The 23,743-nt window shown below is 47.1% G+C and overlaps 1 protein-coding gene across 15 annotated transcripts in view; it reads left to right on the forward strand.

The window, feature by feature from the left end:
- Positions 1–23,743, forward strand: part of SLC4A4 (solute carrier family 4 member 4) — a 235,429-nt gene that overhangs the window by 187,746 nt on the left and 23,940 nt on the right. For all 15 annotated transcript variants that reach the window (XM_069778238.1, XM_069778197.1, XM_069778216.1 and 12 more), the window contains 10 exons: positions 577–664; positions 2,011–2,165; positions 2,634–2,747; positions 4,118–4,292; positions 9,577–9,710; positions 13,936–14,207; positions 17,592–17,662; positions 19,150–19,338; positions 21,473–21,586; positions 21,939–22,100. In XM_069778238.1, coding sequence (XP_069634339.1) covers positions 577–664; positions 2,011–2,165; positions 2,634–2,747; positions 4,118–4,292; positions 9,577–9,710; positions 13,936–14,207; positions 17,592–17,662; positions 19,150–19,338; positions 21,473–21,586; positions 21,939–22,100 — 1,474 coding nt within the window. The remainder of the gene's footprint in view (positions 1–576; positions 665–2,010; positions 2,166–2,633; positions 2,748–4,117; positions 4,293–9,576; positions 9,711–13,935; positions 14,208–17,591; positions 17,663–19,149; positions 19,339–21,472; positions 21,587–21,938; positions 22,101–23,743) is intronic.

Raw genomic sequence — 23,743 nt, forward strand, 5'->3', positions numbered from 1 at the left:
CCCCACCCAGCTGTTTAGCATCACTGCTGTTGTCACGTAAATGGCACTGGAGTAGCCCTGGGGAAACGTTTAACACAGATTATTTTAGACAAGGATTGAACAGCTACAAGGAGCCGGTATTTATGATCAAATAAAGAGCCGTGGAGGCGGGTGGGCTTTCTGTGGTCCACAGGGCACGGATTCTCAACCGTTCCGCGCTGGAGCTGCACCCGTCGTGCGTAGTTCGCTTCCAGGTACTGGGCATTGGAAGAACGTCCTTCCTTCACCTCATCCTGAAGTCTGGGTTGCTGGATGGTAGCAACTTCTGCGTAGGGCTGTGATAGCATTTGGCCATAGTGGTCTCCAGGCGACTTTTCAGGCTTTTGGGGAGAAAAACTCTGAGTGGTGTCTTGCTTGTCTGAGTAAGCATGATGGGCTGCAGGGTATAACCTCTGCTCCCTAGTTAGCTGGAGGCCACTGGCAGCCTCTGGATCTCTAACAAGGGCCACAACTTTTTAAAGTTTAATTTCTGTCTAGATGTTGGATAAGTGATCCATTTTGCTATCCTGAACGGGAACAATCTGGTTGTTTTGTCAGATTTCTCTTCATTCTACTGGGACCCAAGGGCAAAGCGAAGTCCTATCATGAGATTGGCCGAGCCATCGCCACTCTGATGTCAGATGAGGTAGGTGTCTTGACATCTCCTGTGTGAAATGGGTTCTCCCAGGTTTCACTTCGTTAGCTAATAATGATGCCCTTTCCTCCAGCGTGGTCAGCAGGACCGGGCGTACACATAAACCTGTAATATCCAGATGTCACCTCCTCATTCCTTCTGTTTACGTAATTATTTCATCTGGCTTCGTGTTTTTATTAAAAGCATGCCTATAGGAAGTTTTTGTCCATCCTGTGTATTTTTCTGCTAGCAGTCACTCTTTCAAATAGACCACGAATTGATCTTTGAATTAATCTTGTTGCGGTGTGCACCTTGTGTCGCATTCCACGATCACAGCTACACTCCAGGTAATTACCGCAGAAATGGTTACAGCCAGGACATACTGTTGTGTGTTGCGCTGCATCCCAGAGCATTTCCTCCCTCAGGCAGTGCTTATATATTATCCATGAGTAGCTAGCAATTACTCACTAATCATATACCTCAATGAGATGACTGGCCTTTCAATATTCATTTACGGCTTCTTTCTTCCAGTGTCCCTTGGGCTCTGTGCATCTGGGGCTGATTTACATTATGTTTGTTTCTTGTTTTCTCCTTATGTTATTTTGCTCTCGTACGGTTCCCTTAATTACCGCTCACCCAGTCTCAGCTCTTCTGTCTTCTGTCGTTCCACTGCTTGGAGCAATGGTCTAGTTTCCATAGCCCCAAAGTCCTCCTTCCTACCACCGACTGTTCTTATTAAGTCTATCATGTGTGGTGATCCACCTTCACTCCAAGTAGTCCAAAAGATTTCTGTAAAATTCAGCATTAATGCTCTTTTTCCTCTCTTCTCTCATTCGGTCTTCATCAGTAATTCTAGGCCTTTCAGTGAAACTGGTTTGTGCTTCTTGTTATTATTTTTGAATAAATATTGTCATTGTTTCTGTGTCACAGGATTGAAAACTATCCTATAGTTTGATAGACTGAAGTAGGTAGGAAAAGAGGATCCACGCTTTTTTGTGGCTTTGTGGAAGTGTCTTCTCAGAGTATAATTGAAACTCATTATTTATAGGAGAACTTCTTTCAATAAAAGAAATGAATAATTGCGTTAGTAACTTTTTTTTACAAAGGTTAGAAATTTATATTTTGCTAAAAATCAGAAATGCGTGCAAGAAAAGAAGCTCTATCATTAAACGACCAACCGAAGGAAAGGGCTTTCCTTAGCATTGCACATCTTTGTGCCAAGTGTCCTGATACTATTTGAGAGGTTTTTGAGAATGAATAAGTTGGTTTTGTAGAATAAAACTCAGTAGCTGCCTCTGAAGTCTGGGCTACAGAAAATGCAACCCTTTTTCTACATGGCGTCTCTCTTTCCCTTGCAGGTATTCCATGACATTGCCTATAAAGCCAAGGACCGGCAGGACCTGATCGCTGGCATTGATGAGTTTCTGGATGAAGTCATTGTGCTCCCCCCTGGGGAATGGGATCCAGCCATTAGGATAGAGCCCCCCAAGTCTCTTCCTTCTTCAGATAAAAGGTAGGAGCAGGAGACAGGCAGGTTTAGCTCGCTGTTGAAGGACAGCACGCATCAATGCTGAAACGGTGATGGGAAGAGCCGGCGCTTTGGGTACACCAGGTTTATTGAGCAACTGCAGTGTGGCCTGCATCTGTCTGTCTGTATTCAAAAAGTACGAGAAATATTTTCAGGTCTGTCTTAATAGCTAGAGGGAGGATGTTCTTGCAATTCTGTCCCCTTTAAGGTGATGTTGTAGGCATATAATATCATACACAGCGGTTATCCAGACTCTTTGGGGTCCTGCTTGGTTTTTCTAACACGCTACATTCCACTGTGGCTGCCAGCCGGCCAGCCTTCTAGTCTTCTTTGTACAGCATGGCTTCAGGAGAGGCTGTGTAACGCTGGTTTGGAGGAGCGGCGTGTGGATTATGTTTTGTGGAGCCGTCAGGCAACGCAGCGAGCCTCACTTTGACCTGCCTTCTTGCCTAGGAAAAACATGTACTCGGGTGGAGAAAACGTACAGATGAATGGAGACACACCTCACGATGGAGGACACGGCGGCGGAGGCCACGGGGACTGTGAAGAACTGCAACGAACCGGCAGGTCAGTAACACATCGCTCAGCGTGATGTGCCTGGTGTGACCCGAGCAAGGTGGCAACGTTTCCCTTCCAGAACCGTTTTGCCCCTTCTGTTTTCCATCCCGACGTGCTGTTTGTATAGGTTGAGCTGTGACCCCAGAAGGTGTCCTGGGGTTTTTAGTGCCCAGCTTGAGACCGCAGGGTTCGGAACATCCAGCCTCAGCAAATGACAAAGCGTCTTAAATGAGGCACTCAAAAATGAAAGGAGGCCCAGGTAGGTGTTAGCTATTGAAAGTCCGTGAAGTTAGACGAACTGTAAGGGATGTAAACGTGGGGAGGTCCAGCTGCCATTTTCATTCGGATTGCTGGAAATGCTTTAGCCAAAAGCAGAGACATTCCTTTTTCCAGACATTCCCGTTGTAGTTGAATTGCGCAGATGAAGGCATTTATGGGGTAGAAATACAGAAGGTGACAGAACCCAAGGCCTTACTCTCTGCTTTATTACTCTGCTTGTATGCCATGTAAAAAAGTCCACCAGAGTGGGAATGCAGTTCAGGTGACCGTAAAACAGTGTGCGCAGCATTTCAGGGTCAATACACAGGTTTTCATGGTGGCATTGCGCCTTCCCTTTCAGTCTGTATTTTTTTTAAGTTCTAGTAGAACATCTGAATTCTAGGAGAAAAATCTGAAAGTCTGAAATTGCCCATTGCTGTGTACAAGGCAGCCGATACATCCTGATTCTGGGTCAGGCGGTAACGTGTGCCTATGTGCCATGTACCTCTCTGCGTACAGCGTGTCTGAACAGTCCTGGCGTTGGTGGTGAACTGTGTACAAGGGGACAAGACGCAAAACAGAAACATTTTTCATGCTGGCGGCGTCAGAGCCACATGGAGTTTGTAGGAGTTAAATACTGTCTTGTCTGTGATTGTACAAAAAGAATATGTCTGCAAGCGGAGCTCTCTTGTTCTCCAGGATGATTTCACTTACTTGCGTTTTTACTTCTAGTTCTTTTTCTGGTTAACGGTTTGAAGCATTTTTCCATTTAGCAGATTGTTTGGCTCACCCAACCGTTGTGTCTGCCATGTGGAGAAACTTAGGCAGGGATTTAGACTAGGGTTAATATATCTTATTACATCAGCCAGCAGAAGCAGGGCTTGTGTTCTTGAAACTTCTCTCTTTCCAGCTGCATCACATGTTCAAGATAGTATCTTTCTTTACAACATTATCTTAGTGATACCCCTGGACCGTCACAGCTGCGATAAGACCATTATGTAATGTGATGATCTCACTCCTTTCAGATAATACTTCATTTCTGACATCGTTTCTGATTACTTATCTTGGTGACTTTCACTGTAAAACATTTTGCACGAGTCTTTTCTTGCTTGTCCTTTCAGATTCTGCGGTGGCTTAATCAAAGACATAAAGAGGAAAGCACCATTCTTCGCCAGCGACTTCTACGACGCTTTAAATATTCAAGCCCTTTCAGCCATTCTTTTCATCTACCTGGCCACAGTGACCAACGCCATCACTTTTGGAGGATTGCTTGGTGATGCTACAGAAAACATGCAGGTTAGCAAGAACTTTCAGAAGCAACAAATATGTCATTTGCCTTTTGCTGTCTACAGTCAGAGGGGTGTTTGGCCACCAGCAAAGCTGGAATGCTGGGTACAAGTAATAGAGGTATCCTGTGTTTCCACTGAAAGTTGGCTTGCTTTCTCTGCTGTTGGACGGCTGTCCTTCGAAAAATTGTACAAGCAGTTACCTTAAATGGTGTTTGAAAGATGGCCAGGAGACAGAGAAGGTCCTCGTTCCTTCCATATAGAGAAGTTCCTCTGATCTACTCTCTGTGTTTGCGTCTCGGTTGTACCGTTTCAGTCCAATTAAGTTTACTAAGTCTGATTCAGACTTTCCATGTCATCAGAGCATAGCACTGTATCCTCTGCATGACTCTTGGAATCCCTGGCCTTCGCCTCTCTGGTGAAAAGAAAATCCTAAGATTCATAGGAAAGCGAGTAAATTGGGAGATGTGACACAGGAGAAAAATGTGAGTTCTTCAGAAAGATGAATTTCGTAGTAGTGGAAGATCAGATCCTGAGAACGTATTGCATATCCAGAGATAGGCTGGATCAGCGGTGAAGACAGAAGTGGGGGCTTCGAAGGATGGCTCAGTTTTAGATGAAGCCTAAAGGAAAGGGATTCTGTATTAACAGTGCTGTAGGTCCTTCGTGTTTGACTGGAGCAGAATTATGCTCTAGCAGTGCGCTTTAGTATTCCTTTGGCTTTCTGAAGAGGAAGAAAACATAGGAGGCTATATTTAGATAGATTCAGTGCAGCCACGTTGAATCTCCTAACAATAATTAAGCTCATAGTGACAATGACTGAATTATTAATTTACGCAGGTTTAATTAAACCAAACATAGAAAAAAGGGGCACCTATCCAGAGCTCTGCGCTTCCCTATGATAAATTACAGGCTAGAGTAAGATTCAGTAGCTGGTGGAGTGCCAAACTTCTCTCTCCCCTGTACAAATACAGCTTACCTCTTCCGAAACTCAGGTCTGCAGCAGTCGTGTGAACAAATGCATGATGTGCAACATTAATGACAAATAATAGCAAATGGAAGTAGAGAATGGCAAGGCCTTCAGGATCCCCCAGTGAGCATCAGTCTTCTGTCACTGAGTAGCAGAGCAAAGTCTGTCTGCTCTGCGTCTGTACGAGGTACAGTTGTTAAAGTAGGGGAAGGAAAGGGAAGTGTTACCTGATTCCAAATTTAATGCACATAATCACGTTATTGTGTCCAAAAGTGTTTTCTGTTACCTTTGTATCCCGTGAACGTTTATTATCAAGTAGCAAAATATTTTTTTGCCACTGAAACTGACGGTATACTTTCTTAATGCTCACAGAAAAAAAAAAAATCATAGTTTTTTTAAAAAGAAGCACCTTGCATTTCAGGAAGTTGGAAAATATGCCATTCATCCAACAAATGGCAAAACCGCTGCCCCGTTAAGCAGCGACAGTCCCCTTGCTTGCACTTGGTCGTATTGTTGGAGTAAGACACGCGCATTTGCTGTCTTTTGCTTTGGCTGCTGGATCGCCAGCACGGGCTCTGCAAGGGGAGGAGATCCCCACCCTGGGTCCCCGTCTCCGGCAGCGAAGGGACCAGCAGACACAGCCTCCCTAGGAGACCTTTTGGTGGCATTGCCCCGTTTGCTCGGCGGCGTGGCTGCGGACGACCTCGTTCATAGTTTGCAGCCGTTCTTTGCCGCTGCCCCTCTTTCCTCGGGAGGTTTTCTGCCCCCAGGCTCCACAGCGTACGCCAGGGAAGGAGAGGGGTGATAAAAGAAGGTAGGCATCTGGGAGAAGAGCCGATAATCCCGGTGCTCCTGGGGGACCCCTCCGCTGCCTTCCGCCTGCCAGGGGTTGATGTATAAATGGGTTTTGTTTTATACCTCTCATGCTGGGGTGAGTTTATTCTTCCAAGAACTTCACAAACCTTCTCGATAGGATTATATCCGAGTGTGCAGCCTTGCTCTGATTTCAAATGGTATTCATTTGTTGAACGTGACAGTCTCATTTCGCCAAAGTATGTCTGAGACTGTGAGCTGCGTAGAAGGATAGACACATTGGGAGGGGGAAGGGTAGAAGGAAGAGAAAACACAGGTTGCCTTTAGTCCGTCATTTTCTCTGCAGTAGATAAAACCCAGTCTGAGTTTTCCTATTGCTCGGAGTAAAAAAAAGTCCCTAGAAAGACAAAAGCTGCAGGAACATTCTGTTTTGAGCTCAGTGATTTATCCTCCGTGTTGAAAAGGGAAACCACTGATGCTCTGCAGTTAAGAATACTGCTTTGGTAACGGGGAAGCTCCGCAGCAAATATAAACACAGCGTGGCCCTTAATGACAAAAACTCCAGGAGCAGCAGAAGGAACCAAGACACGAGTCCTGTCGAATGCTTTGTCCCTTGCTTCGCAGGGGTTTGTGGCTCAGTGAGGAGGGAGTTGGGGCTGTAGCCGGAGAGGAGCACTGGCAGCAAGGAGGGGTGTCTGTGGATGTGCCCCCCGGCCGCCCGCTCCCCACAGCCATTTTGCCGTTAAACTTCAGTTCACAGAAGTGGAGCAAAGTGCAGGAAGATCATCACTGAGTTGCTAGATCGGTCCATAACATAGCCAAGGCTCAGTGCAGGAGAACATTGTCTGTTATTTTCTAATTTGTGCACTTTGACATTTACTTGCTTCTCACATACAATGACCGGTTGAATTTACTGGGTTTTATTTATGTACTGGTTTAAAATTGAAGTACCAACAGTTTTTCTGAACAGTTCACTGGTGGATCAGAGGTTTAGAGAGTTTGGGTGCAACTGCCTTCTCTTTTGCCATCTCCCTTCAACAAATCTTTATTGACCATCCTTGTTCGAAAAGGCATTAGGTCTCTTGGCTGCTGTGGGAGCCTGGAAAGGGTTTTGACTGCAGGTTTTCAACAGAACAGCAAAACTGTGTGTTCTTCGTGCTCAAATGCCCCTGTATCATCAGAGCCGGAGTGAAGCGTCCCAGGGCGCCCAGTTCAAGTTGTTCCTCCAGGGAGCTGCTCAGTGGGATCGGAGTGCAGGTTCATGTCGAGGGTTGCTCAAACCATTGCGCATTCCTGCAGCGGGAAGGAGTTTGGAAGCGTAGTTTTCTGTAAGACATCTCAGAACGTGAGCTGCACTGGATCTTTATACTCAGAAATGCGAGGGAACGTTACGCCAGCTTCGACAGCTGAGGAGCTGTTTTCCCCCAGACATTTTTCCTCGTAGAAAACAGTGGTTTTGGGGCTACCACATCAGAGTTCGTGCTTCTTGTTCCTTGTAAACAATTATGTGACTGCTGCTGGGTCAGGCACTAAAAATCGCCTGTCCCGTGCTGCCTGCCCCGGTTCAGAGAGCCTGACACGGCCGACGCTTCTTTACAAGCTCCCTTCAGAGTTTTATGTTTCTGAGAAAAGGCACTATTCTTAGCTACAGACACGTGGAAGAATGCAGGGAAAAGAGATTCCAGATGCGCTGGCCGCGAGGGCCCTCTCCGTGAGTAATGCGGGAGGAGCGAAGGGGATCAGCTGCGCGAACGCCGTTCCTCGCCCCGAGAGCGATTGTCTCATCCTCACAAGTCCCCCGACGGCAGAAAGCAAAGGCTCGTAGGCTGCCGTCCGTGCCCCCCGAAAAAACCCGCACAGCCCTCGCGTTGAAGGCTGCGGGGCATCCCGGCAAGCAGATCTCCCTTGCCCCCATCCCTGCGAGGGCCGGGGCTGTTAGCGATGGGCATCGCCAATGGCACTTAGAAATGGAAAGGACCGCGGCTGGCACCTCCTGCCGAGGCGGGGTGGCTTCTGTCCGCTCCACAGCAGCTCGTCTGGATTGACGAGTGGCTGAACGTGTGTCAGGAACAGGCGGCTTTTGCACCTTCCTTACCTTTTGCTTCTCTGCACAGCTCTCAGGCTGCTGCTTTAATCACCCAGCAACAACAGTGCTTGACCGCTGGTGTTTTGAGATCGTGTTTGTGGCCAGAAAGACAGTTTATGATTGCTGTAGAGAAAGTTCTGCTAGTAATTTGGTCGATGAAAAAAGATCTGCTCTACATAGTAACATACTAGTTTGACATGTGATAGTGTGAATATACTTTCCTCAGTGTAAACAGTAACTTGGGTCTTTCCAAGAAAGAGAGCCACGAAACTTAATTTAAATTCTTTGCGTTACCACTGATAAGTCAGAAAAACTGCAGCCCCAACCCTGTGGTTTGTCATGGATGGAAAGAAGGATCTGCATGTGCTGTTAATTGCCGGTTGCTCAGCATGTGCAGTATTAACGAGGCTGCTGATTCAGATCCAGCTACAACGAAGCACATAAGCCTAGGCCTAAATCTGCCCCTGGCTGTTGGGTAAGTATTCCTGGAGAGGGTGATGCTGATGGCTGCACGTCTTATTCAGCAGAAGATGATGCTCTTGCTGTTCCTTTAAAACTCAGTTGAGTGTAAACAGATCAGTTTGCATAAGAGCAAGGTCCAGCGCATTCTGCCGTTTTTGTAGAAGGGTGCACGCTCAGACAATAATCACATTTTATTGCCATTTATATTTCACCCACAGTTTGCGTTTTAAACGTAGATATTGTCCAGCTATAGTTGGACCTGAAAATCCAAGAATGCATCAAGCATGTTCTTTTATCCTTCTGCAGTGAAGCTGCTTTGCCGCACATGCCAAAGGTAATTGTAGAGCCCATTAAATACGGAATTTATTACTTGCCGGTGACATGTGATGAACTTGGGTCTCAACGCATGACTGCTGGATGAAGTAGCCTTGTTTGGTTTGTGTCTCACTTAGTAAAACAGTTACTTGAAAGAGAGGCATCTTGTTTATCTAGAAAGTGTCTGCTCAATTGGAGAAAGAAAAAAGAGCATCTTCCATTGCCCTGGAGGATGTTGTCGGCGCCGTCCTGTAGCCGTGCTCTGCCGCGTCTGCCTGAAACGCCCCGCGAACGTCTGTCTTCACTGTCAAAGATGTGGGAGATGTTCAAGGAGTTCTCAAATCCTTTAAGTGATCTTTGAAAACACACTCCTCCCCTTGTCCAATATAAAATACAATATAGTGTTATTAAACTCCGGGCCTCAGAAATAACAAGGGGGGGGGTTGCTGGTTATCCTGAGTAACTGTGTGGGACAAACGCGTCTTTGGGTGGACCGCAGGAGAGGGCAGAAGATGGTCTGCCCTGAGTCTTGGACGTATCGGCATACGGCACACGACCGGTCGCTGATGTAACGACTCATTTTCTTGGAACGGTGTTAACAGAAAGGGTTATTCAGTAGAACTCACTTCTCTCCTATGTCTACCGCAGGGCGTGTTGGAGAGCTTTCTGGGCACAGCAGTCACCGGCGCGATATTTTGCCTTTTTGCTGGTCAGCCACTCACAATTTTGAGCAGCACAGGACCTGTCCTTGTCTTTGAACGGCTTCTCTTCAATTTCAGCAAGTAAGTACCAGGGTGGAGGAGGGAGGAGGGGAGGAATGTCTCACGCTAATGAAATACTAGCTAGGGAATGAGATGGCTAGCGGTGGGGAAGGAGGGGATTTAGTGCATGAAAAGAAACATCTCTTTGTTCCTTGTTGAGATTGCAGTGCAATCACGTCGGGGATTTTCACAGGCACGCATGTCCCAGAGCACTGCCCGGTGTGCGGGTGCGCATCTCCTTGGGGCCTCTTGGAAATTCTTGGCCAAATCTGTCCTCGGTGGGAAGTTTGCACTAGTTACGGTCGGTGCGCTGTTCCTCCCCAGCTGCTGCATGTGTTTCCCCGGCTGGTGTGTGTTTCCCTTAGGAGCAAAGCATGGAATCCAGCTCTCAGTGATTTCACTAACAAAATGCCGCAGGTCTCAGGGTTACCAAAAATTTGTCCTTAAATAGGTACTCACTTGAAATAATCGCTATTACTTGTAAAAGAAAAAGTACCTGTGACAGAAGCAGCTATCAATGTCTGTTTGTCCCCAAAATTCCTCGGTGGAGCTTTGCTGCATTAAATGCTCTTGGTTTTTTTTCCTTTTAACTGGTATAAAGAGGTTCTGCTCTCTCTCCACCACGTTAACGTTGATGCAGTGATGATAGCTGACACCCAGAGCTGAAGGGAGCCCGTTTTGTTAGGCGTTCTCAATTACTATTCCCACATCTGCAATGCTGGCAAAATATATAATGAGAATCCCTAAAGGAATCAGCATATTCATTGGTAATTTTACATGTATATTCATTGATGGTTTTACATGTAGGACTACTGGTACTTTGGACGGTGTTTTGCAAGCTGATGGTTTTAGGCTGTACAGAACATGCCGCAGATCACTTGTAGCCCTCCCTTCCCCCAGCAGGGAGTGTTCACAGCCTCACAAGTTGTGGGGGACTTGTGTTTCAGTACACAAACCCAAGAGCTTTTGGAGGTAAGGCATTGCTAGGCTTTCTTTCAAAAGCAGTCGCCTGTGATGTGGAACAGCTCTTTGGCTGTTGGTGGTTATTTTTAGAAAAGGTCTCTTGAATTATTAAGCTGAACGTGGCTGCAGGTTGCAGTAAGGCAGGAGAGATGGTGTATGTGTGGTTCTTTAATTGTGTCTCCTTCCTCATTATATTGCATCTCCTTGAGTAGTTCCTCAGAAATAATCGAGAGCATACAATCATGTCTTCCCTGTGAATACCCTACGTGTTGGAGAAGTCTTTTGAGGTACAGAGCTTCTGCTAAGGCAGACAGTATATTTGCGTGTGATACACAGTGCTACACTGGACTCTTCTGGAGGGAGATGACTTCACTTGGTTAGTTAACTCACTCCATAATACTTGTGGCAGCGCGAGCTGTGCCTGTGAAAACAGTGCAGGGCAGGATGAAACGGGCATGGTCTGATTCTCCTGCTGCGTTGCCGAAGTTGGTGTTATTTTATAACCGGTACTGTTGGGTTTGAAGCCCGAATGGCCTCACGGCGCGCTCTGACTGCTGTTAGACAGAGCCGTATTCATGCCAAGCTGGGGAAAAGTTCGTCCTGGAGTCAAGGATGCCATGGAGAGACGACCCGCATCTTCAAATGCAATGCAGTCCCCTCCTGCCTGGCCCTGGGAGATGGACTCTGAGCCTGTCTCTTCCCCCTACTGGAGCATAGGCAGGGAGGGCTGGAGGCTAGAAAAAATGGACAGAAAACTAGACTAGCCCGGGAAGGGAGGCTGGAAGCTGCTGACTGGCAAGAGCTCTGCAGCAGAGCAAGAGGGGGGGCACCTTTCTTTTCTTTCTTCGACTGGAATAAATGAACAAAACCAGGAATAGACATGCTATAGCTGTTTGCATCTGGCGGGCAGGTCAAAGCCCAGGTGCAGCACACGGAAGGAAAAAAGCAAGGTGGAAAAACACTTAGTACAGTTTTGGGAGGGAGAAGGTGTTTATTTTTAACCCGAGGAGGAGGTGGTGGTTATAAAAGCTATTGTCCTAACAACCTTCTGGAGCAGAATGGCAGGATTTTTCGAGGGAGTCTTTCTCACAAGGAAATTGGAATCAAGTACTGTGATTTTTCAATAACGCGTTTGTGGTTGTTCATATTCACAACACCCTGTTCCCTGCTGGGAGCAAAATTAGAAAGACTTCCCATCTACCGATTCATTTAAAGTTTGACTCTGTGCGTGTGTGTATGGAGAGACACCTAAAAAAGCCTTGCGTACCCAGCCGCGCATCTAGCTTTGGGTGCCTGCAGGAGCGGCGTTCGCCGCCTTGCCGGCAGAGAGGGTCGATGCTACAGGACACCCTGGGTCAGCTCGCATCCCGGCTGGTGAGCTCTGCTGCCGTGCAGAGTCTCTCCGATGCCTGTTGTGAAATAAGTCTGGGTTTCCAAGCTGGAAGCAGCGGGAAGCGAGGCACCAGGCTCCCTGGGAAATCAGGACCCCAGCCCTTCTGCCTTCAGCCGCAGAAGCAGGCTGTTGGGAAAAAGTTTCCCTTCCAGAGACCTTGGAAAGAAAATCAATCACGGCAGAAGTACTTAGCCTGTTGTATTGTGTATGCGAAATGTCCTGTGCTTTTTCATTTGTTCTGTGAGCTTCAGAAGTGCTGCAGGACTGTGAGGGGTAAAAAAAAAAAATAGTTTAAAACCTTTTGAAGTTCTGCAATGGTGTGCAGTCAGGATGCCATCTGGGCTTCTGCCAGACGTCTTCTCCACGCTCGGTCAGATGGATGGCAGCTCCTGCTCTCTGAGGCACTGACTCCGGATATTTCAGAGAGCTGTCGCTGGGGTCTTTTTATTGTTTACTTTTTTTCCTTCTCTTTTTCTAAATCATGACTTAGATGCTTCTTGCCCTTCTTCCAGGTCAGACTCTCAGTGTGAGACGGCTGCAGCCCTCCCTGAGATGTTTACCTACAATAAGGAGAAAGCCTCGCAGAGGCTTGGTTTGAATACAGATGCCCAAAGCTGTCTGAGCCTACCTGACATCCGACCCAGGATCCTTACAGAAATGCATGACACCGCCCAGCCGCAAGCCTTTAACTGGCACCCTGCCTGGCCTGCAGCCTTTTCTCCCATTTTACAATCACAAGGTTGTAGTTCCCCCTGTTGAGGTGCTCCTTTGTTCTCTACTCTGCAGTTTTACCCCATGTGCTAGAAAATTGCCCTCGAGCCCCGCTGTCGGCCAGGATTTCTGCTGGCGGTGGGGTGGGTGCCTGGGGCATGCCGCACAAAATTGCTCCAAAGTTTGCCGCGTTGTGGGTGAATGCCAACAAAAGGTAGAGGTGATGTAGTTGGGGGGAGGAAAGGATAAAGTCCTGGTCCCCATCCCCTCCCCAGAGCTTTCTGATGCTGTTAACAAGACTTTGCTCTGAGACTTTCCGCAGAAACTGCCCTTCGTCGTCTGTCCTTCCAGCACCGCAGGGCTCCTGGCTTCCAGGGAAGACCGGCTGGCTGGGGCTTCCAGCCCCACTGCCTCCTGCTCCCTTCCCCAGAGCAGGCAGTAACCTCCTTGGCAGGCCCTTCTCTGCTCTGGTGTTTGCTTTTCACGTTTGTTCGGTCCTAAAAGCCTGCCTTTGGACTCCGCCTCGAGCAGCAAACAAGGGGCAAACAAACTTCCCGGGAAGGAACGATGGAGTTCACTCCGTTGTTCTCCACAGCCTGCCACGTCCTGGCACCAGGGTTTGTCATCCTCTGCTTTGTACGTCATGGTCTTCTCCTGCTGATATTTTGATTTCTGCAGATACTGCAAGGGCCTGAGAGATGGAAATGCAGGCTCCTGAGTGTGAGGCTGGGCAGGAGGTGGCTTTTCTGAAGGAGGTTTGTAGGCTGTGGTTACGTCTTCAGCTGGTGGAAAGCTGTCGGCGTTGAGCTGCTCTTGGTCTGCACAGCTGGAGGTTTGGGCCTTTACAGCTGTGCGCCTGTTTGCCAGGAGAGGGTTTTTACTGGGAAGCCTAGAAAAAGCTTGAATTCATTGGTAACATTTATTAGTGGAGGCGTAAGCAAAGACTGATCACTTCTGCATGCTTTTCTGCCACTTTGGCTGTTAAACGGCACCACATACATTTATGGAGTTGGCTGGCTGAAAACTTAGCTTAGCTCTTGGGACCACTCTCGTTGAGTCTAAATGAGCACAGGTCCCAGAGGCTGTGCGTTCACCACTTCTCGCCGGGAAGTCACGATCCTGCGTGGATTTATCTAACCCCAATATTTTCCCTTCCTGCCCGCTCCTGTCTTGTTGCAGAGACAACGATTTTGACTACCTGGAGTTTCGTCTCTGGATCGGCCTTTGGTCAGCCTTCCAGTGTCTCATTCTCGTCGCTACCGATGCCAGCTTCCTAGTCAAGTACTTCACCCGCTTCACCGAGGAAGGTTTTTCCTCCCTTATTAGCTTCATCTTCATTTACGATGCTTTCAAGAAGATGATCAAGCTGGCAGACCATTACCCGATCAACTCCGAGTTCAAGGTGGACTATATCACACATTACTCTTGTGCCTGTGAACCATTAGATCCAGGTAAGAGAATGTTTAATTAGCTCTCCATTTTGCAGATAGGAGATTGTATTTGCTTTCTTTTTCTGTTGGGCTGCAGTCCAGATAATAAACAGGAAGACTAATCCTTCTTTATCAGTTGTCTTCAGATATCATGTCTAAGCCTTACTTTGAAGGTGAGGGGTGAATTTCACCCTATGTGCCAGCTGGAATATCTTTATAGCCGACCTTCCTGGGACTCCTCATGTGAGCATCGTTACCAGTGGAGAAGCTGTCTCTGTACCCTTGTCTCCTTGCATCCCTGTGGCTTTTAACTCTGAACAGCGTTCCTCTGAGAAGTCTGTGAAGGGGCAGAAGCGGAGGTCAGGTCACTGCCATGGTGCTCAGGTCACTCCTGGTATCCCCTGTGCCATTTTGTCAAGTGCAGGAGCTGGATTTATTCAGGGCGTTACCCAAACATGGGTGGTTTTCCACCTCCTGGCTGCGTGTATGAGTGGGAAAGCACAAACAGGTCCTCACTGGAGCAGAAGGCAAGTATATCCAACAGTTCAGCCTATCGCTAGAGCGTGGGCTGCAAGGCAGGTATAGCCAGCATACGTATAGATCTGGCAACACAGCCGGGAACAAAAGGTTACAAAACCCAAATCCAAACAGAAGTATGCTGGCTCGTACCATTAGGGAAGCTGTGACCACTCCTAGGATCCTTCAAACAATGAGGAGTGAGCAAGAAACTTGGTTTGCGCTCAAAGTAAACTTCAGGTTATCTCAACGAACCTGTCAAACAGGAAAAGCTTCTGGTTGCTGCTAGCTGCCTCTGTGCAAAAGGTGTTGGGAACTGGGTCCCTAGGAACCGTGTACTTAGGTTAGCTATTAAATGTAGGCTCTCTGCAAGCCCATGGATGTTGGTCTAGTTCTGCTTCCATTCGAATGGCACGTAAGTGGCCTTATTCTCCACGTCTTGCATTTTTTTAAAGCCCTGTGTAAGATGGCAAAGTAGAGGCAGAATATCCTTCTTGTGTTTCTGGGATATTTGCTAGCTGCTCAGCGTGGTGTCAGTGACCAGGGGGGCTCAGGGAAAGGGGGAATTGTGCCCCAGCAGCTGGGTGGGCTCTTTGGCTGTGGGTGAACACACTGAGGAGGATGGCACAGCGTAAGATAAGCGAGGAGATCTGAACTTAACCCAAAGCAAGGTGCGATCCCAGCGGTGGAGTGTCAATGTCTTCGAAACACAGCTCAAGACTGTAAGGTCTTTCAGCAGCGGCTTTTGTAAGCAGATACCAACAGAGCATTAGGACATCAATTATCCTTTATGCTAACATTTCCTCCCTGAAAGTTCGCAAGCTTTCTCTCGTGCGTCAGGAAATGGAATAAAAATGCACGTGGCAGATTAGCAAAAGGGGGTGCCTGCTTCTAGGAAACAGTGTAATGCAGTAGCAGGTGCTTTCTTGCCAGTGATTTTCCTCTAGTGCAGATAATGTCTGCTGCAGTTGGGATATTGCAAGCAGTCGTTGATAAGCTGTCAGGGGTTGTGCTGGAGAGGGGAGCAGATTTATTTGCTTTTGTCCAAAGTAAGTGCAGGTAAAGCTTTATTGATTTTTGTCAAGCCACAGGTGAAGCTGGCTCTTCTTCTCTCATGCTCCGATTCGGGCTTTTTATTGTTGGTTTTAATCTCTGTCTCATGACGATTTGGCTCCAGAGTTTTTGCATCAGCCATTAGCTTGCATTGCTGGGTTTCCGCAGCGGGCTCTGCCCGCGCTCCCACTCGCAGAGGCCTCGGAAAGCCGGGGAGCAGCGTCTCGCCAGCCCCACCAGGCTTTCTGCAGGACCTTAAAACAATGCCTTTGGAATCACCAGCAGGATCTGTGTGTGCTCTGGCAGTGATTACTTACTATGTCCCGCGGGGACGTCGCTTTGATCCTTGCACCTCTAATCTGCGTCTCTGAGCAAACACGCACCGTTTTATAACGTGGGTCAAGAAGTTAAAAGGCAAAACCAACAGCCGAAGCCACGCTCCATCCGCTTTCGGGAGCAATAGCTTCCACGTAGCAACTGTTTAGCCAAAAGCGAAGCATCGGGAGAGTGTGCCGGAATGCCGAGGGGGCTGGGGGTCTAGGAGATGGCACCTTGCTGCTCTCTGCTCCGTGCAGTTTTTGGGTACCGATGTGAGACCGCGAAGACCCTTGTCGAACTGGCCGTCTTGCATGTTTCTGCTCAGAGGGGACAAGGTGCTCTATCCAAAAGGCACTTTACCTCATCTGTCAAGCCTACCAAGAGGGTTTGGATGTGATTGGAGATGCTAAAAAACCCATGAAGCACTCCAAGAGAGACATTTATTACCTCTTCTCAAACTTTGACCTCTCAAGAAAAGGACTGCATGGTTTCACAGGCTCAACTCCATCCTCGCAGCTTGGCATGGTTTCTGCGCTCAGGTGTTGCCCTCAGGGTTGAGGAGCAGGCTGCCCCGCACGGACCTTCCCAAAGAGATCCCAAAGAGATCCCAAAGAGATCGCTGCCGTCGCGAGGAAGACGCCGGTGGCAACATCTGCAATAACGGCACAATCCATGAGATCTTCCTTGTCAAGCGCCCCGGAAAGATTGCCTACGTATAAAGATGTCCTACTACTTATTTAGACCCTAGTGTGATTTCAGTAGTATAAAAGGCAAACGCACCTACTCATTCTCCCACTAAACGAATGCGAGCTATGCAGTATCTTAACACCACTTAAATATTCTTATCAGGTGTGAAAGTACATACAAAACCTAAATAAAACATGAGGATGTAGTTGACAAGCCTATATTCAGGCAGGATTGCCTTTCTAAATGAAATTTCAAATAAATGATTTCTAATCCCGTGAAAACAAAAGGAAAACATGTATCATCGTTACAGTGAATGCTGCCCCTTTTTTCAAAGAAATCATCTCCATCCTGCTGATTTCAGTTACTCTTTATCTTTTGGTTTTTTAACTCAAAAAATGTGTTTGTGCTGGATTCTGAAATGCATTTTGATTTTCTGGGTATCTTTGGGGTTGTGCATTAATTTTAAATTAATAGTTAGGAGTGGTCTGTGGATATTTATTTTAATCCAGAAATTATTAGAAAAATACTGCAAAATCGTGAAATATTATGTTGTCTGTCTGGTTTTCTGTAATTTTTTTTTTTTTTTACAATGAGCTCTAAAAAAACCCCAGTTAGATCTGAATTATGTTTCTTGTAGCCTTTGCTTTCCATTTTTTAAGTGATTGATGACTGATGCTTTTGAGTCACTCTGAAACAATACTTTTGACTCTCTTTACTTGAGCAAACAGTTTGATGGAGTTAACAAGTGATTTTAATAGTTGAAATTTGCTTTCCTTCCTAGCTGTTTCAGCACCACGCTCACGGTATTCCTTTTTCTGTCCTCTCTTGCAGTTAATAGCTCGTTATTTAACAGGACAGCGGTGCCGTCAGCTGATGAGTTGTTCTATTCCTCTACTGAGATGGTAAGTGCCCTTAGCGAGAGCGGGGATTATGTGGTCTCTGAAGTCTGTAAGTGCCGTGTGTTTCTGCTGGGCCATGCCAATAGATCGGGAATTGGTCACATGAAGAAAACCCTCGCGCTGACGCTCCCCTGTTGCCCGTGACACTGCTCCTTTTGGCATGCTCGCTTGATCCTCCAAGGAGTTCTCCTAGTACTGCATACACAATACCAAGTGCGCAATTTGATAATATTAATTACTTCCTAATAGCGGCCACTTCCTTGCAGTCTGATCTCTGTGCATTGGCAGGATGCAAATGGTTCTCCCGGGGGATTAGTCAGATCCTTGTGTCCAGGACTGTAATGGTAGGAGTGTTGCGGCCAGCCCTTCCTTTGGAAGGTCCTGTTTCCATCCCATTCTTTGGTTTTTCTGCGGCTAACCCTGCCTTTTCCACATTTCACTCCGGTGGTGAGCTTTGGACAATGAGGAGAAAGAATCAGAGCTTGATGGGGTCACATACCTTTGTGTTTGATGAAGGGGAAGTAAGTTGAGACGCAGAGGAACAACTTTCTCCTGAAGAACACAGATCCCACCCATCCGTGTTTCTTTTCACGTGGTGGCCGCTCTTGTGTGCCATCAAGTGGCCCAGCAGAAAGGGAATGGTTTCTGAGCTGGGCACGCTGTCTGTGAGCACTAGGAGCATGAGGCATGAACCCAAAGGCAAAAGGTCCCCGAGGGGGTCGGTCGCAGGCTGGAGAAGTAGAGGCGAGGTTTTCTGATGGCCAGGCTGCACCTCGTGTGCCCTTCACTGCTCCTTGCCTTCTTCACTGCCCCATCTCCGTCAGCTGGCCGCGGTCCCTGAGCGTCCAAGCTGGATGCCTCTGGAATGGCTGGGAATGAGGACCTCCTCGTTCGGCTGCCCGCCACAGAAAATATCGCTCGGGGAAGGGATGAGCAGCCCCCAGCTCCGATACGATGCCGGCTGTCGGGACGCCTGCATCCACCCGTCGGGAGAAGGGTGCCCGTTGCCGCCTCTGTTCCATTAAGAAGAACTCTTCTCGGGTTTTGTGGGTTTAAGCATTTGATTGTCAGTCTCGGGAGAGGGGAAGCATGCGTAAAAGGAGGGCAAAGAACTGAACTGAGGCCTGGAGACATGAAAACAACCCAACAAGTCGCATTTCCAGGCTGTCCTTTCTTGGAACAGTCATCTCAGCCCTCCTCCCCCAAAACCCTGCTTTCCAACAATGCAGAGTGTCTCTGGCAGACCGCAGCAGAGGTCAAAAGATCTCTGTCTTCTTTCCAAGGCCCAGACTGTCCTCAGTTCCCAGGTAATATCATCCTGTGTCCAGGTTAAAATCCATTCTGTCTGCACACAAGCACAGGGAATTTTAGCTTCTGCACCGTGCCTCCCTTTTCCTCCCAGTATTTTTCCTGATGCTCTGTCCCCGTTCCTATCCTAGCCTGAGCAGCTCATGCACAGCTTTATGGAAACGTTCTCTTTTTTTCTGCAGTACAACACCACCGTTGACTGGTCATCTCTGACAACGAAGGAGTGCTTGAAATACGGAGGACAACTTGTGGGCAACAACTGCGAATATGTCCCTGACATCACCCTCATGTCTTTCATCCTCTTTTTTGGCACTTACACCTGCTCCATGGCCCTGAAGAAATTCAAGACCAGTCGCTATTTTCCAACCACTGTAAGTATCTCCTTTCACCTCAGCAGTCTGTTTCTTTACTCTTTTGGAGTGCAAAGATCAGCCTTCCTTTTGGTGTAGCTGTCACACACGCACAGGGAGAAATGCTTTGCAGGGAAGCCAGGTTGCAGTGGTTGAGATAAAACCTTGCGACTGGTTAACCAAGTATGTCTGGGATGGCTTAGCTGTCATTCTCTCAGTGTTTCTGGGGGGCACGGGTAAGGCAGCAGAAGAGCCAAAATGAGCCATAATCTGTTGTGGGGATGTGGCAGTGATTTTAAAGGTGCCAAAGACAACTCTTCCAAGCTGAGATACGCCACGATGTAGCTTATCAGCCTTAAGGAATCAGAAGAATCCTTCAGGCGTATATAGTTTCAGCTGGCCATTTTCGGTGCCAGATACGCAGCTTAATGTGATGTACTGACTCTGTGGTAGGATGCGTGGCCGTTCTGCAGAGGGCAAATGACCAAAAGGGGCTATTAATCATTATGTCAGAAGTCTCCCTGCTTATAGCCAGAGGGACTATTTGGGGAGGACAAAAGAAGCCCTTGGCTTTGTCACTGAGTAAAAGCGTGTCAGCGAGCTGTCTGCATAGAGCAGGAGAGCAGAGACACATCTTTGATGTTACCACGTAGCATTTGAAACACTCGGAAATCAATGCAAAAATGTTGAACTTCACTGCAGTTCATGCCTGGTCTACCTGTTACGGTAGGGACCTAAAGCAGAAATTCCCTTTCTTTTCTGAGGCTCAGGTGCGAAATAAGGACGACCTGAAAAACCTCTGCATTGATTTAAACAAGAATTTGCTCAGACTTTGCCAACTTACATGCACCTCTTAGGTGCATCTGCTTGTTTTGTCTCCCCGACTAAAGTTACCACGACACGCGTGCGAGCTGGTCGTTTCCATGTGTACCAAAGCCACGTTTCTCTCCGAGACCTGCCCCCTGTTTTTGGCATTCTGACACACGGGGATTTATCCTGCATGGATGTTTACTGTTCTGCTGTGTTACAATTGAACCTCTATTATTTTTAATAAAAAGGAAACAAATTCCATCCAGGCTGGAATGCAGCTCAATTTCTCTGTAACCATGTGAACCCAGCAAACCTGGAAGGAACAACAGCTCTGAAAAGATCACACAGTTACAGACAAGCACAGTGGGTCCTGCCCAGTTAAATCGTGGGGTCTGACCAGTGGCAGCTTTAGGTTGTCATATTCCAATGACTCCAGGAGAGTTGCACACTTAGGACATGTTGAGGTTTTAGCTGAGAAGCCTAGTTAGTTTTCCTGTCTGTTTAGGTTGATTTATTACTGGAACAGAAAACAATGTAATCTCTGCCAGTCATACAGAACATCTCCTCTGTCATAGAAGTTTGGGTCTTCCCATCTTCTAAAGGGAAGTTTGTGACTGTTTCCATTGTCCGGTGTAAAATACCATTTCTTCCCTTTTCCTTTTTTTTTTTCCAATCTGCATTGCAAAATCAGTTATAGGAAAAGAATGGAGTCTGGGGATAACACAGTATTTTTTGCTAAAGCCACATACCTTAGGAATCCTGTGATAACATGAGAAGCTCGACTCGTGTCAAAAAAGCAGTCTGTGGCTCTGCATAGAAAAACATGAATATGTGGACCCTAAAGAATCAGAAATCAGAAGGCAAACAGAAGGAGGCAATGTTTTATATGTCTAAAAAAAGTCACTATTTTTTTAGGTTTATTTTTAAATGTTCAATGTCTGTTAATATTGGAACCTGGTCCTGAAAAGTCTCTTCAGACACTGCTGCAGAGGAACTAGGTCTCCATACCAGCGGTTGTTGGCTGCTGTCAAACGTAACATCGGTGACACTGCCTTGAAGGATTCATGTGGGAGTTTCTTACAAAAGCAGTTTTCTTTTTCCTTAGGCTTGTTTTTATACTTCCATTTAGGCTTAATTGTTTGGCTTTCAGACAACACAAGAAAGTACCAAGGCACATTTAGGCAAATGGCACCAGACATGACAACGCGCACTTTTGTTTCTGTGAAAGGAGAAACGATGAGCTTGTATTGTCACCAGACACAAGCCTGGAGAATCACGTAGAAACTAAAGCATAGGTGAAATGGTGTTTCATAGCGCTAACTACTGATATCAACTTCTGTTTCAGGCCCGGAAGCTCATCAGTGACTTTGCCATTATCTTGTCCATTTTGATTTTCTGCGGAATAGATGCCCTGGTAGGCGTGGACACACCAAAACTACTTGTGCCAAGTGAATTCAAGGTATGTCATCATCAGCTTGTTTGGTGGCCTTTGGAAGAGGTTCCCTTTTCCACCCATTTGTCCTGTATAAAGTGACTTGTCCTCAAAACGGGAAAGTAGTCAGTGATCTGGAAAGGACCATTTGACTCAGATTACATCCTTTTTATTAACGTCATTTTGGTTGGCTGATTGATCTCCTAAATCCTGCCTCCATACTTTGAACCTCTTGTTGCTGTTAATGGGAAGGATGAAATTGTTGCAAACGTCAGGCGTCTCCCTGTAGCCCCATTGCTGGAAGTACAAGTGTATTTAGGATGTCATCGCTCCTATATTGCAGCTCTAACGCAAGCTTTCTTTTCCTTGCCCTTCGAAGCCAACCAGTCCCGAGAGGGGTTGGTTTATCCCACCTTTCGGAGGGAACCCGTGGTGGGTGTACCTGGCAGCAGCCATCCCTGCGCTTCTGGTGACTATCCTCATCTTCATGGACCAGCAAATCACAGCCGTCATCGTCAATAGGAAGGAGCACAAGCTCAAGGTGGGTGTGCTTTGCGTCTTGCAGATGTGCAGAGAGCTGCCCGCTGTTTTTTCTGTGCTGGAGGTGGAGGTTGGCCTGTGGCAGCGTTGAACGTACATGCCACCTCAGAAACGTCGCTGCTGGTGTTTAACAACAATATTTATTTTGTTAACTAGTGTAGAGGTTTTGCCAGGAAAACCGCTGATTCAGTTGAAAATCTTGAGCGTTGCACAAACAGCATTCGCCCTCCTGCAAAAGCAAGAATCCTTTGCAGGGCTAACTGGCAATGTCTCGTTCAGTAAGCACTTAATAATTTTGATTGGCTTCGCCATCGTGCGGCCTGAAGCATTCCCACGTGAGAAGCTTTGGGATTGCTCCTCCCTTTTCCTTCGCAAACAGGTCCCATGCCAGGAATAGTCAGATTTCACAAAACCAGCCAGCTACCTCATCCCTTCTAGGGGAAGGAAAGGACTTAGTCCCATCGTGTCCTACCCACTGTTCATCTGGCAAAGACGTGGCTAAGCCGGAAGAAATTAGAGCAGCCCTCCTTTGAGAGGCAGAACTTTTGTTTAAAGACCCTTTTCATATCAACATAAAACTGAAAGTTTCTTAAAAGCTTGACAATATTTTGATCTTTCCTTGCAAAAGCTTCACCCTCCAACTGTAAAAGTTGGAGAATGGCAAAGAAAACTTGTAAGTATAGCTGGTCAAAGCTTGTCTTGTAAAGAATACTGATGTAAACAATGTCTAGCTGCCTTCTTAACCTTGCTGCGCCTGCAACTCTACTCATGGTAGTAGCACTGGTCAACCTTGGTAAAGGGCTGGATGAAGTTCATTTGAAAATCTACTAGCCCTGACCCCAGCGGTGTCATTTGCCTTGGTAATTCTGCAAGACTCTGCCATGTGAAGAATTGGAAGAGGAAAGAGGGTGCGCTTCTGTCCATAAACATAAAGTTATTTGCTTGTCCGCTTTACTTGTCCATCTGACATGCTCTGCTTTTCCAGTAGGAGATGAGAAATCATTCAGTTAAATGCAGTCAGGAACAGGGGAGAACAGTTGATGTCTGTCATGCTGGACGTTTGCTTGCATAGGGTAAACACATGCTGTCCACTGTGTCCAGCAAATGTGGTTATACATACTAGCAAAACTGTTCATTCCTTTAAAACGAGTCCCCAGGTCTGATGTTAAGGAACACCTAGGAAGGATAGGATGCTTTCCAGTGAGGGTGCTTGGCAGTCGTTCTTTCTGGCATGTTCTTCAACAAGGCATTTGGAAGGATGATTGGGGCGAGCAGAAGGCTCTGATCGCTTGCTGCCTTAGAGCTGCTGTGCAAAACTGCTGGGTTTTGGTAGTGCTTGTGCTTCCAAATGGCCGTTCACTTCACGCTGTAGTTCTCTAGAGAAACTAGTCCCAGACTCAAGTCCAGCTAACTCACACCTCTCCTCTAGCATCAAATGTCTTTTAACATCTAATTTTCCTCCTACAACCTTCCTCCCTCGAAAACGTGGGCCTATTCCCTGTCATCTGCTGCTGGTTTTAAGGAGAGAAAGTTGCTTTGTGATTGTGGTCAGCTTTCTCCCTGCTCTTCTGTCATAGACTCTAAGGGGATACTTCATGAATCTGGTGCATCAGCATGGAAAGGAAAACGAGGGTGGCCAGAGTG

The sequence above is a fragment of the Haliaeetus albicilla genome, chromosome 1 (genome assembly GCF_947461875.1).
Source record: "Haliaeetus albicilla chromosome 1, bHalAlb1.1, whole genome shotgun sequence".
Taxonomy (NCBI): domain Eukaryota; kingdom Metazoa; phylum Chordata; class Aves; order Accipitriformes; family Accipitridae; genus Haliaeetus; species Haliaeetus albicilla.